The sequence below is a fragment of the Oncorhynchus masou genome, chromosome 22, assembly GCF_036934945.1.
Source record: "Oncorhynchus masou masou isolate Uvic2021 chromosome 22, UVic_Omas_1.1, whole genome shotgun sequence".
Lineage (NCBI taxonomy): Eukaryota > Metazoa > Chordata > Actinopteri > Salmoniformes > Salmonidae > Oncorhynchus > Oncorhynchus masou.
Genome location: NC_088233.1, coordinates 56,999,157 through 57,014,664, shown reverse-complemented (window position 1 = coordinate 57,014,664; position 15,508 = coordinate 56,999,157). Strand labels below are relative to the sequence as shown.

Below are 15,508 nucleotides of genomic sequence, written 5' to 3'. Positions count from 1 at the left end.
AGGGGTTCAAGCAGCAAACCTGGCGAAACCTTATGGTACACTACATGACCAAAAGTATGTGGACACATGCTTGTTCGAAACATCTCATTCCAAAAATCATGAGCATTAATATGGAGTTGGTCCCCCTTTGCTTCTGTAATAGCCTCCACTCCACTCTGGGAAGGTTTTCCATTAGATGTTGGAACATTGCTGCAGGGACATGCTTCCATTCAGCCACAAGAGCATTAGTGAGGTCAGTCACTGATGTTGGGTGATTAGGCCTGGCTAGCAGTCAGTGTTCCAATTCATCCCAAAGATGTTTGATGGGGTTGAGGTCAGGGCTCTGTGCGGGCCAGTCAAGTTATTCCACACCAATCTCGACAAACAATTTCTGTATGGACCTCACTTTGTGCACGGGGGCATTGTCATGCTGAAACAGGAAACTGTTACCACAAATTTGGAAGCACAGAATCATCTATCAATCAATCAATCAAATTAATTTCTAAAGCCATTCTTGCAACATCTGATGTCACAAAGTGCTGTACAGAAACACAGCCTAAAACCCCAAACAGCAAGCAATGCAGGTGTAGAAGCTCGGTGGCTCGGAAAAACTTCAGAGGAAGGTCAGAACCTAGGAAGAAACCGAGAGAGGAAGTAGGCTATGAGGGGTGGCCAGTCCTCCTCTGGCTGTGCCGGGTGGAAATTTATAACAGAACATAGCCAAGATGTTCAAATGTTCATAGATGACCAGCAGGGTCAAATAATAATAATCACAGTGGTTGTAGAAGGTGAAACAGGTCAGCACCTCAGGAGTAAATGTCAGTTGGCTTTTCATAGCCAATCATTCAGAGTATCTCTACCGTCTCTAGAGAGTTGAAAACAGGTAGTTGCTGTCCCCAGTCCTTGCTGTCCTCAGTCCACCTGGTCATGCTGCTGCTCCAGTTTCAACTGTTCTGCCTGCGGCTATGGAACCCTGACCTGTTCACCGGACATGCTACCTTAGGACCATGAGGCATGGTCCTAAGACTCAGGTCCACCGGGAGAGAGAAAGAGAGAGAGAAAAAAGAGAAAAAGAGAGAGAGAATCAGAGAGAGCATACTTAAATTCACACAGGACACCAGATAAGACAGGAGAAATACTCCAGACGTAACAGACTGACCCTAGCTCCCCAACACAAACTACTGCAGCATAAATACTGGAGGCTGAGACAGGAGGGGTCAGGAGACACTGTGACCCCGTCCGACGATACCCCTGGACAGGGACAAACAGGAAAGATATAACCCCACCCACTTTGTCAAAGCACAGCCCCCACACCACTAGAGGGATATATTCAACCACCAACTTACCATTATTAGACAAGGCCGAGTATAGCCCACAAAGATCTCCCCCACGGCACAACCCAAGGGGGGGCACCAAGCCGGACAGGAAGAGCACGTCAGTGACTCAACCCATGGAAGAGCACGGAAGGCATGGAAGAGCACCAGTAGGCCAGTGACTAAGCCCCTGTAATAGGGTTAGAGGCAAAGAATCCCAGTGGAGAAAAGGGAACCAGCCAGGCAGAGACAGGAAGGGTGGTTCGTTGCTCCAGTGCTTTTCCGTTCACCTTCACACTCCTGGGCCAGACTACACTCAATCATAGGACCTACTGAAGATATGAGTCTTCAATAAAGACTTAAAGGTTGAGACCAAGTCTGCGTCTCTCACATGGATAGGCAGACCATTCAATAAAAATGGAGCTCTATAGGAGAAAGCCCTGCCTCCAGCTGTTTGCTTAGAAATTCTAGGGACAGTTAGGAGACCTGTGTCTTGTGAACGTAGCGTACGTGTAGGTATGTACGGCAGGACCAAATCGGAAAGATAGGTAGGCGCAAGCCCATGTAATGCTTTGTAGGTTAGCAGCAAAACCTTGAAATCAGCCCTAGCCTTAACAAGAAGCCAGTGTAGAGAGGCTAGCACTGGAGTAATATGATCACATTTTTGGTTCTAGTCAGGATTCTAGCAGCCGTATTTAGCACTAACTGAGGTTTATTTAGTGCTTTATCCGGGTAGCCGGAAAGTAGAGCATTGCAGCAGTCTAACCTAGAAGTGACAAAAGCATGGATTCCTTTTTCTGCATAATTTTTGGACAGAAAGTTTCAGATTTTTGCAATGTTTGTAGATGGAAAAAAGCTGCCCTTGAAACAGTCTTGACATGTTTGTCAAAAGAGAGATCAGGGTCCAGAGTAATTCCGAGGTCCTTCACAGTTTTATTTGAGACGACTGTACAACCACCAGATTAATTGTCAGATTCAACAGAAAATCGCTTTGTTTCTTGGGACCTAGAACTAGCATCTCTGTTTTTCCGAGTTTAAAAGTAGAACATTTGCAGCCATCCACTTCCTTATATCTGAAACACAGGCTTTCAAGGGGGGCAATTTTGGGGCTTGCCACATTTAATTGAAATGTACAGTTGTGCGTCGTCCACATAGCAGTGAAAGTCAACATTATGTTTCCGAATGACATCAACAAGAGGTAAAATATATAGTGAAAACAATAGTGGTCCTAAAACGGAGCCTTGAGGAACACCGAAATTTACAGTTGATTTGTCAAACCATCCACAGAGATAAGATCTAAAGCAGGCTAGAACTTGTCCATGTAGACCAATTTTGGTTTCCAATCTCTCCAAAAGAATGTGGTGGTCAATGGTATCAAAAGCAGAACTAAGGTCTAGGAACACAAGGACAGATGCAGAGCCTCGGTCTGATGCCATTAAAAGGTAATTTACCACCTTCACAAGTGTAGTCTCAGTGCCATGATGGGGTCTAAAACCAGACTGAAGCATTTCGTATACATTGTTTGTCTTCAGGAAAGCAGTGAGTTGCTGTGCAACAGCTTTTTCAAATTTTTTTGAAAGGAATGGGAGATTCGATATAGGCCGATAGTTTTTTATAGTTTTTGGGTCAAGGTTTGTCTTTTTCGAGAGAGGCTTAATTACCGCCACTTTTAGTGAGTTTGGTACATATCTGGTGGATAGAGAGACATTTATTATGGTCAACATAGGAGGGCCAAGCACAGGAAGCAGCTATTGCAGTAGTTTAATTGGAATAGGGGTCCAGTATGCAGCTTGAAGGTTTAGAGGCCATGATTATTTTCATCAATGTGTCAAGAGATATAGTATTAAAAAACTTGAGTCTCTCCTTTGATCCAAGGTCCTGGCAGAGTTGTGCAGACTCAGGACAACTGAGCTTTGGAGGACTATGCAGATTTCAAGAGAGTCCATAATTTGCTTTCTAATGATCATGATCTTTTCCTCAAAAAAGTTCATGAATATATCACTGCTGAAGTGAAAGCCATTCTCTCTTTGGGAATGCTGCTTTTTAGTTAGCTTTGCGACAGTTTCAAATGTTTTTTGGGGATTGTTCTTATTTTCCTCAATTAAGTTGGAAAAATAGGATGATCGAGCAGCAGCGAGGGCTCTTCGATACTGCACGGTACTGTCTTTACTAGCTAGTCAGAAGACTTCCAGTTTGGTGAAGAGCCATTTCCGTTCCAATTTTCTGCTTGCTTCAGAGCTCAGGTATGTTCTGTATACCAGGGAGCAAGTTTCTCATGACAAATGTTTTTAGTTTTTAGGGGTGCAACTGCATCTAGGGTATTGCACAAGGTTAAATTGAGTTCCTCAGTTAGGTGGTTAACTGATTTTTGAACTCTGACATCCTTGGGTAGGTGGAGGGAATCTGGAAGGGCATTTAGGAATCTTTGGGTTGTCTGAGAATTTATAGCATGGCTTTTGTGTAAATAGGGACGCTACTTTGTCACAATATGTTTAACACAATTCTATGGGAAAGCCATCTATTCCTGGTGCTTTTCTCCATGCAAATGTTTTAAAAGTATTTCATATTTATTTTCGTGGGATCTCTATTTTTAGTGATCATTTTTTGTCTGCTGATAATTTCTTCAGGGTTGTTGGGTCTAAGAAGGCTATATGATCCGTCCAACTGTTTAATTCTGATTTATATACATTTTCATAGCTTTTAAAATAGTCATTAATCACATTGTTGTTTCTAATTACCGCATTTGTATCTTTATCTTTTAAAATTATAATTGACTTGGCGTGTATTCATTTTGTGAGAGCTGTGAGATATTTACCTGGTTTGTTTTCCATGAAGTAGTATGCTTTATTTGAGTTTAACCTGTAGTTTTGTTTTGTTGTCTCTCTTCAGAAGTAAAATATCATTATTTTTACCCATTTTTCTCCCCGTGATATCAAATTGGTAGTTACAGTCTTGTCCTTCGCTGCAACTCCACTACGGACTCGGGACAGGCAAAGGTCGAGAGCCATGCGTCCTCCGAAACACGACCTTGTCAAGCTGCACTGCTTCTTGGCACACTGCATGCTTAAACCAAAAGCCAAGCCGCATCAATGTGTCGGAGGAAACACCAGCCTGCTTTCAACTGAAGTCAGCTTGCAGGCGCCGGGCCCACAACAAGGAGTCGTCAGAGCCCGATGGGACAAGGAAATCCTGGCCGGCCAAACCCTCCTAACCCGGGTGATGCTGGACCAATTCTGCGCCGCCTCATTGATCTCGCGGTCACGGTCAGCTGTGACACAGCCTGGTGTTTCTAATATTTAGAATTTTGTGAAAAACACTTAAAACATTACTTCTTTGGCAGAGAACGACCGATCTGCACAAACCTTGATACGTGGCATATATGGGCTAATGTCTCCCAATGCAACATTTTTAAGGCTAGTATGTCAAACAACATACTGGCCAAAACACATTCACGTGGGAGTGGTCTGGCACACAAATGCCTATAGATCAGACAAGGATAATCATATTTTAACAAAAATTGCTGCACATGTTCCAAACCCTGTCAAGTCTCAACATATGCAAGCACATTCAGATTGACCACGCGGAGGTGGTATACCCGGGCAGATGTTTATATCTCTTGATCTGTTCGACTGAGAGTGATGAAATGTGGCACACACTCAGCGAGGTGTCTAGCTAACCTGTAGAATATGTTTGACCGCATGGTGGCGCTGTTGGACAGGGAAAAACTTTCATGCAAGTTCATTAGCTCATAGAGGCCATGTTGTTTTAGCTAGACTCTTGGAAAATGCTATATACAGTTGAAGTCGGAAGTTTACATACCCTTAGGTTGGTGTCATTAAAACTACTTTTTCAACCACTCCACAAATTTCTTTTGGCAAACTATAGTTTGGCAAGTTGGTTAGGACATCTACTTTGTGCATGACACAAGTAATTGTTCCAACATTGTTTACAGACAGTTTATTTCACTTATAATTCACTGTATCACAATTCCAGTGGGTCAGAAGTTTACATACACTAAGTTGACTGTGCCTGTAAACAGCTTGGAAAATTCCAGAAAATAATGTCATGGCTTTAGAAGCATCCTCAATTGGAGGTGTACCTTTGGATGTAGTTCAAGGCCTACCTTCAAACTCAGTGCCTCTTTGCTTGACATCATGGGAAAATCAAAAGAAATCAGCCAAGACCTCAGAAAAAAAAATGTGGGCCACCACAAGTCTGGTTCATCCTTGGGATCAATTTCAAAATGCCTGAAGGTACCACTTTCATCTCTGCAAACAATAGTAAACAAGTATAAACACCATGGGACCACGCAGCTGTCATACCGCTTAGGAAGGAGACGCGTTCTGTCTCCTAGAGATGAACGTAATTTGGTGTGAAAAGTGCAAATCAATCCCAGAACAACAACAAAGGACATTGTGAAGATGCTGGAGGAAACAGGTACAAAAGTATCCATATCCACAGTAAAACGAGTCCTATATCGACATAACCTGAAAGGCTGCTCTGCAAGGAAGAAGCCACTGCTCCAAAACTGCCATAAAAAAGCCAGACTACGGTTTGCAACTGCACACGGGGAAAAAGATCATACTTTTTGGAGAAATGTCCTCTGGTCTGATGAAACAAAAATAGAACTGTTTGGCCATAATGAACATTAAGTTATGTTTGGAGGAAAAAGGGGGAGGCTTGCAAGCCGAAGAACACCATCCCAACCATGAAGCACGGGGTGGCAGTATCATGTTGTGGGGGTGCTTTGCTGCAGGAGGGACTGGTGCACGTCACAAAATAGATGGCACTATGTTATGTGGATATATTGAAACAACATCTCAAGGCATCAGGCAGGCAGGTAACTTCTTCGGGCTAGGGGGCAGTATTCGGAAGTTTGGATGAATGAGGTGCCCAAAGTAAACTGCCTGTTACTCAGGTCCAGAAACTAGGATATGCATATAATTGGTAGTACTGGATAGAAAACCCTCTAATGTTTCCCAAACTGTTACAATAATGTCTGTGAGTATAACAGAACTGATATGGCAGGCGAAAACCCGAGGACAATCCATCCAGAATTTTGTCCCCCCAGCTCACCATTGATTACAATGGCTGGGAATGGGAATATAAAAGGAAGACCTCCCAAATTGCAGTTCCTAGGGTTTCCACTAGATGTGCACAGTCTTTAGAAAGAGTTTCACAGGCTTGTTTTTTGAAAAATAAGCTAGAATTTTGAGTTTTGGTAAGTGGCTCCCATTTTGGCTGTAGTGTTTGTTGCGCGTTCCGGTGAGGGCGTGCATTTTGTTATTTATGTCCGGTAATGGTCTCCGGTATTCTTTGTCTTAAAATGTATTGTTTATTTACATAACAGGGTACCTGAGGATTGATTAGGAACGTTGTTTGATATGTTTGGAAGAAGTTTATTGGTAAGTTACGGGATTCATTTGTATGCATTTTGAACGAGGGAAACCGGTGGAGTACTGTGTCAAGCGCGCTATTGAAACGTACTTTTTTGTTATATAAAGAAGTATTTTATCGAACAAAAGGACCATTTGTTATGTAGCTGGGCCCTTTGTGATTGCAACCAGATGAAGATCTTCAAAGGTAAGTGATTTATTTTATCGCTATTTCTGACTTTCGTAATGCCTCTAATTGGTTGGAAAATGCATGTAATGCTCTTGTGGCACTGTCCTCAGATAATCGCATGGTGTGCTTTTGCCGTAAAGCATTTTTGAAATCTGACAAAGAGTATTAACCTCTTGAACCTCTGGGGGCAGTATTTCATTTTTGGATGAAAAACGTTCCCGTTTTAAACAAGATATTTTGTCACAAAAAGATGCTCGACTATGCATATAATTGACAGCTTTGGAAAGAAAACACTCTGACGTTTCCAAAACTGCAAAGATATTGTCTGTGAGTGCCCCAGAACTAATGCTACAGGCAAAACCAAGATGAAATTTCATACAGGAAGTGAGCCAGATTTTGGAGGCGCTGTGTTCCAATGTCTCCTTATATGGCTGTGAATGCGCAAGGAATGAGCCTACACTTTCTGTCGTTTCCCCAAGGTGTTTGCAGCATTGTGACGTATTTGTAGGCATATCATTGGAAAATTGACCATAAGAGACTACATTTACCAGGTGTCCGCTCGGTGTCCTCCGTCGAAACTATTGCGTAATCTCCAGGTGCATTCACGTTTCCATTTGGTTCAGAAGAGAAAGTCAACTGCCCCGAATGATTTATCAACGAAAGATATGTGAAAAACACCTTGAGGATTGATTCTAAACAACGTTTGCCATGTTTCTGTCGATATTATGGAGTTAATTTGGAAAAAAGTTTGCGTTGTAATGAGTGAATTTTTGGGGTTTTTTCTTAGCCAAGCGTGATGAACAAAACGGAGCGATTTCTCCTACACAAGTAATCTTTTTCGAAAAACTGAACATTTGCTATCTAACTTAGAGTCTCCTCATTGAAAACATCCGAAGTTCTTCAAAGGTAAATGATTTTATTTGAATGCTTTTCTTGTTTTTGGAAAATGTTGCCTGCTGAATGCTAGGCTTCATGCTATGCTAGCTATCAATACTCTTACACAAATGCTTGTGTAGCTATGGTTGAAAAGCATATTTTGAAAATCTGAGATGACAGTGTTGTTAACAAAAGGCTAAGCTTGTGAGCCAATATATTTATTTCATTTAATTTGCAATTTTCATGAATAGTTAACGTTGCGTTATGCTAATGAGCTTGAGGCTATGATTACGCTCCCGGATACGGGATTGCTCGATGCTAGAGGTTAACAAGAAGTTAAGCTTTTAAATGATTTATGGCACTTGTATTTTCATGAAACATAAATTTTATGATTTCTGTAATTTGAATTTGGCTTTCTGCAATTTCACCGGATGTTGTCGAGATGTGACGATAGCGTCCCAATGATCCGTAAGAAGTTAAAGCTTGGTCGCAAATGGGTCTTCCAAATGGACAATAACCCCAAGCATACTTCCAAAGTTCTGGCAAAATGGCTTAAGGAAACAAAGTCAAGGTATTGGAGTGGCCATCACAAAACCCTGACCTCAATCACATAGAACATTTGTGGGCAGAACTGAAAAAGCGTGTGTGAGCAAGGTGGCCTACAAACCTGACTCTATTACACCAGCTCTGTCAGGAGGAATGGGCCAAAATTCACCCAACTTATTGTGGGAAGCTTGTGGAAGGCTACCCAGAACGTTTGACCCAAGTTAAACAATTTAAAGGCAATGCTACCAAATACTAATTGAGTGTATGTAAACTTCTGGCCCACTAGGAATGTGATGAAATAAATAAAGCTGAAATAAATCATTCTCTCTACTATTATTCTGACATTTCACATTCTTAAAATAAAGTGTTGATCCTAACTGACCTAAGACAGGATTTTTACTAGGATTAAATGTCAGGAATTTTGAAAACTGAGTTTACCGTAATTTCTGGACTATTAAGCGCACCTGAATATAAGCCGCACCCACTGATTTTTTTACAAATATGTATTTTGTACATAAATAAGCTGCACATGTCTATAAGCCGCAGGTGCCTACCGGTACATTGAAACAAATTAACTTTACACAGCCTTTAAACGAAACACGGCTTGTAACAAAAATAAATAGTCTTTAACGAAACACGGCTTGTAACAAAAATAAATAGGCTTTAACAAAACACGGCTTGTAACAAAATAAAAAAACTAGCAGTAAACAGTAGCCTACCAAGAAAGTCATTGGTCACTATCTTCCTCCTCCTGTGCACTGAAACCACTGAAGTCATCTCCTTCGGTGTCGGAGTTGAAAAGCCTCAGTTAAGCTTTTAAATAATGTAAGACACTTGTATGTTCATGAATGTTTAATATTCTGATTTTGTCATTTTAATTTGGCGCACTCCAACTTCACCGAATGTTGTTGATTTTGATCCCGCTAGTGGGATCCAAGCCCTTAGAGTTAGCTGTGTACCCTCTGTGCCACCACCAGGACAAATTGGACAGATCGGCCTAGGATGAGCAACTACAGTGCCTTGCGAAAGTATTCGGCCCCCTTGAACTTTGCGACCTTTTGCCACATTTCAGGCTTCAAACATAAAGATATAAAACTGTATTTTTTTGTGAAGAATCAACAACAAGTGGGACACAATCATGAAGTGGAACGACATTTATTGGATATTTCAAACTTTTTTAACAAATCAAAAACTGAAAAATTGGGCGTGCAAAATTAATCAGCCCCCTTAAGTTAATACTTTGTAGCGCCACCTTTTGCTGCGATTACAGCTGTAAGTCGCTTGGGGTATGTCTCTATCAGTTTTGCACATTGAGAGACCGAATACTTTCGCAAGGCACTGTATATATATTTTAAAAAAGAACACTCACCAAAATAAAGTTCTATGTTTTGGTGATGTAAGTGTCGAGATGGTGCGTTAAATTCCTGACCAAGAGTCGGCTTGGTTATAGATGCAACGTAAAACCAATGTATTCCATTGAGCCCATTCCAGCCATTACCAGGGTGTTTGACACGTCAATACAAGCCTCTTCAAAGTCGTAATTTAATAAGACAAAAACAAATGGCTCCAAAAGCGATTAAAGTTTTATTACAAAGGCATAAGAACAGTTTAATGGTAAGTGTCACTGAGAATGCTAACAGTAACAACATATGACTAGTAAGTGTCGAAAGGAAACAAAATATCTCAAACCTGCCTTCTTGAATCAAATACAGCCAAGGTTGGTTGAAAATCATGTTAGTTTGTATTCTGAGCAAGCTATCCCTTTAAAGATGCTATTGTGAGTGTTTGAAACAAGAACACTTACACTCAGATGAACAAAGAGGTTTAAAGTTGTGTTTAATAAGCATCCAACTTGCTGTTTGCAAGGTTGCTTTCAATTACTCTGCAGTATTTTCAGGTATCACAAAATGAATTGCGGTTTTCAACCTTTCCAGTGGCATGTCAAACGAGTCATACAGTAGCTGAGCGTCACAACTTATCTGTACAAAATATAATTGGTTAATTTATTTGACTTGATTATGTACACCTGAGGCAATGGACATTCAGAATGGACATTTACAAAATGTTCAGATATAATGTATTGTGTAGATTAAATAAAGTATCATTCCAAAATGCCATAAATAGATTTTGAGAAATGTTGGTAAATGAGCTTTTATTGTTAGAAGAACTTATCAAAGAGATGTTTTTTTTTACCATCTAATCATGAAATGGGGTTGTACAAAGACATGTATTAATTTGAAATATATCACTTGATGGTTTCATTTCGGAGAAACAAATAATCATGTTTAGTTGCAAAACGCAACAAAAGTTTAACTCAAAAAGTTGAGTAAAACTGAAAAAGCCTATCTCAGTATCCTCCTCCATCTCTTTCTCAAACACCATCCCCATTCCTCTGGCTTCCTCTTCCACTATACTCCATCTCTCTTTCTCAAACACTATCCCCATTCCTCTGGCTTCCTCTTCCACTATACTCCATCTCTCTTTCTCAAACACTATCCCCATTCCTCTGGCTTCGTCTTCCACTATACTCCATCTCTCTTTCTCAAACACTATCCCCATTCCTCTGGCTTCCTCTTCCACTATACTCCATCTCTCTTTCTCAAACACTATCCCCATTCCTCTGGCTTCGTCTTCCACTATACTCCATCTCTCTTTCTCAAACACTATCCCCATTCCTCTGGCTTCGTCTTCCACTATACTCCATCTCTCTTTCTCAAACACTATCCCCATTCCTCTGGCTTCCTCTTCCACTATACTCCATCTCTCTTTCTCAAACACTATCCCCATTCCTCTGGCTTCCTCTTCCACTATACTCCATCTCTCTTTCTCAAACACTATCCCCATTCCTCTGGCTTCCTCTTCCACTATACTCCATCTCTCTACTCCATCCTCCATCTCATTCACACTGTTCTCTCTCTCACTCAGTATCAGGACTACCACGTCTTATGTGTAGGGGAGGGAAGAGATCTAACCCTCTACATGGCCCCATCTCCCCCCCCCCCAGCCCTGTAGCCTCCTGACAGGCAGGGAGAACACTATGTGAACAGGGAAAGTAGTATTGCTGCAGACACTGCTGGGGGAAATGCATTGTGCTCCCAGTGTTTTATTGGGTACGGGGAGGGAGGGGAGGAGGGAGACATAGTTGCTTGGCAAACACCAGAGCTAGATTTCCCAACTTTCATGTGGGGTCTCTTCAGGAGGTGAGGAGAGCAGAGGGGAATTTGGGCTTGCTCTCTCTTTCCCTCTCCAGCTGCTTCTCTGGACGACCAGGGAGGGATGAGGTGGAAGAAAAAGCGTGACAGAGAGAGAAAGAGAAAGTTTTGTGGGGGCTTGTTTTGTTCTAAATCAAATAGTTTTATAGCTACGCAGGGGGTGTGTGGTTCCAGGCACAACACAATGGCCAACAGGATCAATATTGACATTCTCCCTGGCGATAGTCCGGTTGGCTCGGTGTGGTCAGAGGACTGAGGTATGAAGGACTGGAACCCACATGGACACGCTGCCATTTTGTGGTCACGGCTGGAGGACAGTTTCAGTAAGGTCCTGGGTTTATCCCACAATGGCAGTTCTTAGACAGCCTTGGGAGAGTATACCCCGGCTCTGTCCCAAACGCCATCCACCTCCTTATATAGTGCACTCATCTTGACCAGAGCCTTATGGGTACACTACATGGAAAATAGGGTGCCGTTTGGGACGCAACCCCTGACCCTCCCTTAAGGACCCTATTAAGGCCCTATTACCGTAAGTCGGCTTTCATCCTTCTGGTCCGTTGCCAGCTCGTAGCACAGCTCATTACTTTATCACAATAACTGGACCACTTTGGCACCACCGTGCTGTATGGGACTGTGTGTGTGTGGAGCGTGGTACTGGAAGTGCCCAGTCCAAGGAAAAACACAGCAGCGGTAGACGAAAGAGAGTAAATGTAACAGTAAGCAGAGGGTTGACAAGTTACTTTTTATTAGCTTTTCCTTGTACAGTAGTTCACAGTAAAACACTCACACAGACATATTACGGTGAACTGAAAACACATTCCCACACAGTAGCCTTCTCCGTCAGGGAGAGGTGGACGACTCTCCTGTTCAAAAACGACTGGGGGTGCAGGGTTTTGTTCTCGCTCTGCTCTGACACATCTGATTTGACAGTTAATCAGCAGGATTCAGCTACTCTCATCAAAAGAGTGGCTTGTTGAATCGGGTGTGTTAGAGCAGGTTCAGAGCAAAATCCTGGATACCCATTATGTTCTCCAGGACGAGGGTCGGTCAACACAGGTATAAGTGGTGTTACCTGACAATAGAGAACGTCTCAAATGTTGAAAAACTTTCCACCAAACGGACTTGTTGCAGATAAAAATCTGTACATGATGACACACAATATTAACACTCTCTCACAAACAAACCCACACACCAGCAGTGCATATGTCCTAACACACAAACTCTCTCTCTAGAGGCCGAACCACTCTGTGACCCCTCCCCTGCGAAGGTCCGGTTTCTGCCTCTGTTTCTCATCCTCCATGAACTTCTCCTGCATCTCCTCCACCGAGCCCTCGGCTGACTTCACATCCTTCTCGGTGAAGATGTCAGGGAACTCAAATGTCTGCTGCTGCACCTGGAGACACAGAGGGAGAGGGTTAGAGACAGATTCAACTAGGGTGAATCTGAAATGGCAACTCGCCACCAACCCCTTTTCCCCTAAGCCCTTGGTCTCTACTCACTTAGTCAACAAGACAGGGCCCATGAGGTGTTACACACAAATGTTTGCGTGCTATAGACAGACTTTCTCCAACTCCTTTCTCTATCACCAAAGCTTTCGCTAAATTCTCCCTCACAGACAGTCTCTCTCTCTCCCAGACACAGACAGTCTCTCTCTCTCTCAGACACATACAGTCTCTCTCTCTCCCACACAGTCTCTCTCTCTCCCAGACACAGACAGTCTCTCTCTCTCTCAGACACAGACAGTCTCTCTCTCTCTCAGACACATACAGTCTCTCTCTCTCCCACACAGTCTCTCTCTCTCCCAGACACAGACAGTCTCTCTCTCTCCCAGACACAGACAGTCTCTCTCTCTCTCAGACACATACAGTCTCTCTCTCTCCCACACAGTCTCTCTCTCTCTCTCTCTCTCTCTCACAGACTGTCTCTCTATCTCTCACAGACACAGACAGTCTCTCTCCCAGACACAGACAGTCTCTCTCTCTCAGACACACAGTCTCTCTCTCTCCCAGACACAGACAGTCTCTCTCTCTCCCAGACACAGACAGTCTCTCTCTCTCCCAGACACAGACAGTCTCTCTCTCTCAGACACACACAGTCTCTCTCTCCCACACAGTCTCTCTCTCTCCCAGACACAGACAGTCTCTCTCTCTCCCAGACACAGACAGTCTCTCTCTCTCTCAGACACATACAGTCTCTCTCTCCCACACAGTCTCTCTCTCTCTCTCTCTCTCTCTCTCTCTCTCTCTCTCTCACAGACTGTCTCTCTATCTCTCACAGACACAGACAGTCTCTCTCTCCCAGACACAGACAGTCTCTCTCTCTCAGACACACAGTCTCTCTCTCTCCCACACAGTCTCTCTCTCTCTCCCACACAGTCTCTCTCTCTCTCTCTCTCTCAGAGACAGTCTCTCTCCCTCCCAGACACAGACAGTCTCTCTCTCTCAGACACATACAGTCTCTCTCTCTCCCACACAGTCTCTCTCTCTCCCAGACACAGACAGTCTCTCTCTCTCCCAGACACAGACAGTCTCTCTCTCTCAGACACATACAGTCTCTCTCTCTCCCACACAGTCTCTCTCTCTCCCAGACACAGACAGTCTCTCTCTCTCACAGACACAGACAGTCTCTCTCTCTCCCAGACACAGACAGTCTCTCTCTCTCAGACACACAGTCTCTCTCTCTCTCCCACACAGTCTCTCTCTCTCTCCCACACAGTCTCTCTCTCTCTCTCTCTCTCTCTCTCAGAGACAGTCTCTCTCCCTCCCAGACACAGACAGTCTCTCTCACAGACAGTCTCTCTCTCTCCCACACACAGACAGTCTCTCTCCCTCCTCGACATAGACAGTCTCTCTCTCCCAGACAGTCTCTCTCTCTCACAGACAGTCTCTCTCTCAGACAGACAGTCTCTCTCTCACACACACAGACAGTCTCTCTCTCACACACACAGACAGACAGTCTCTCTCTCACACAGACAGACAGTCTCTCTCACACAGACAGACAGTCTCTCTCTCACAGACAGACAGTCTCTCTCTCACAGACACAGACAGTCTCTCTCTCACAGACAGTCTCTCTCTCTCCCAGACACAGACAGTCTCTCTCTCTCCCACACACAGACAGTCTCTCTCTCTCCCAGACACAGACAGTCTCTCTCTCTCCCACACAGTCTCTCTCTCTCTCTCTCAGAGACAGTCTCTCTCCCTCCCAGACACAGACAGTCTCTCTCACAGACAGTCTCTCTCCCTCCCACACACAGACAGTCTCTCTCACAGACAGTCTCTCTCACAGACAGTCTCTCTCCCTCCCACACACAGACAGTCTCTCTCACAGACAGTCTCTCTCCCTCCCACACACAGACAGTCTCTCTCACAGAAAGTCTCTCTCCCTCCTCGACAGACAGTTTCTCTCCCTCCCAGACATAGACAGTCTCTCTCTCCCAGGCAGTCTCCTCTCTCACAGACAGACATTCTCTCTCTCGCAGACAGACAGTCTCTCTCTCGCAGACAGACAGTCTCTCTCTCGCAGACAGACAGTCTCTCTCTCACACAGACAGGCAGTCTCTCTCTCACACAGACAGGCAGTCTCTCTCTCACACAGACAGGCAGTCTCTCTCTCACAGACAGACAGGCAGTCTCTCTCTCACAGACAGACAGGCAGTCTCTCTCTCACAGACAGACAGGCAGTCTCTCTCTCACAGACAGACAGTCTCTCTCACAGACAGACAGTCTCTCTCACAGACAGACAGTCTCTCTCTCACAGACAGACAGTCTCTCTCTCACAGACAGACAGTCTCTCTCTCACAGACAGACAGTCTCTCTCTCACAGACAGACAGTCCCTCTCTCGCAGACAGACAGTCTCTCTCTCGCAGACAGACAGTCTCTCTCTCACAGACAGACAGTCTCTCTCTCTCTCAGACACATACAGTCTCTCTCTCTCCCACACAGTCTCTCTCTCTCTCAGACACATACAGTCTCTCTCTCTCCCACACAGTCTCTCTCTCTCCCAGACACAGACAGTCT

At 43.8% G+C, this 15,508-nt stretch overlaps 1 protein-coding gene across 1 annotated transcript in view; it reads right to left on the bottom strand.

The window, feature by feature from the left end:
- Nucleotides 1–12,219: 12,219 nt before the first annotated feature.
- mrpl23 (mitochondrial ribosomal protein L23) overlaps nucleotides 12,220–15,508 on the bottom strand; it is a 125,714-nt gene continuing 122,425 nt past the window's right edge. Inside the window, exon 5 of the mRNA XM_064930627.1 lies at nucleotides 12,220–12,884. Coding sequence (XP_064786699.1) covers nucleotides 12,720–12,884 — 165 coding nt within the window. The 3' untranslated portion in view covers nucleotides 12,220–12,719. The remainder of the gene's footprint in view (nucleotides 12,885–15,508) is intronic.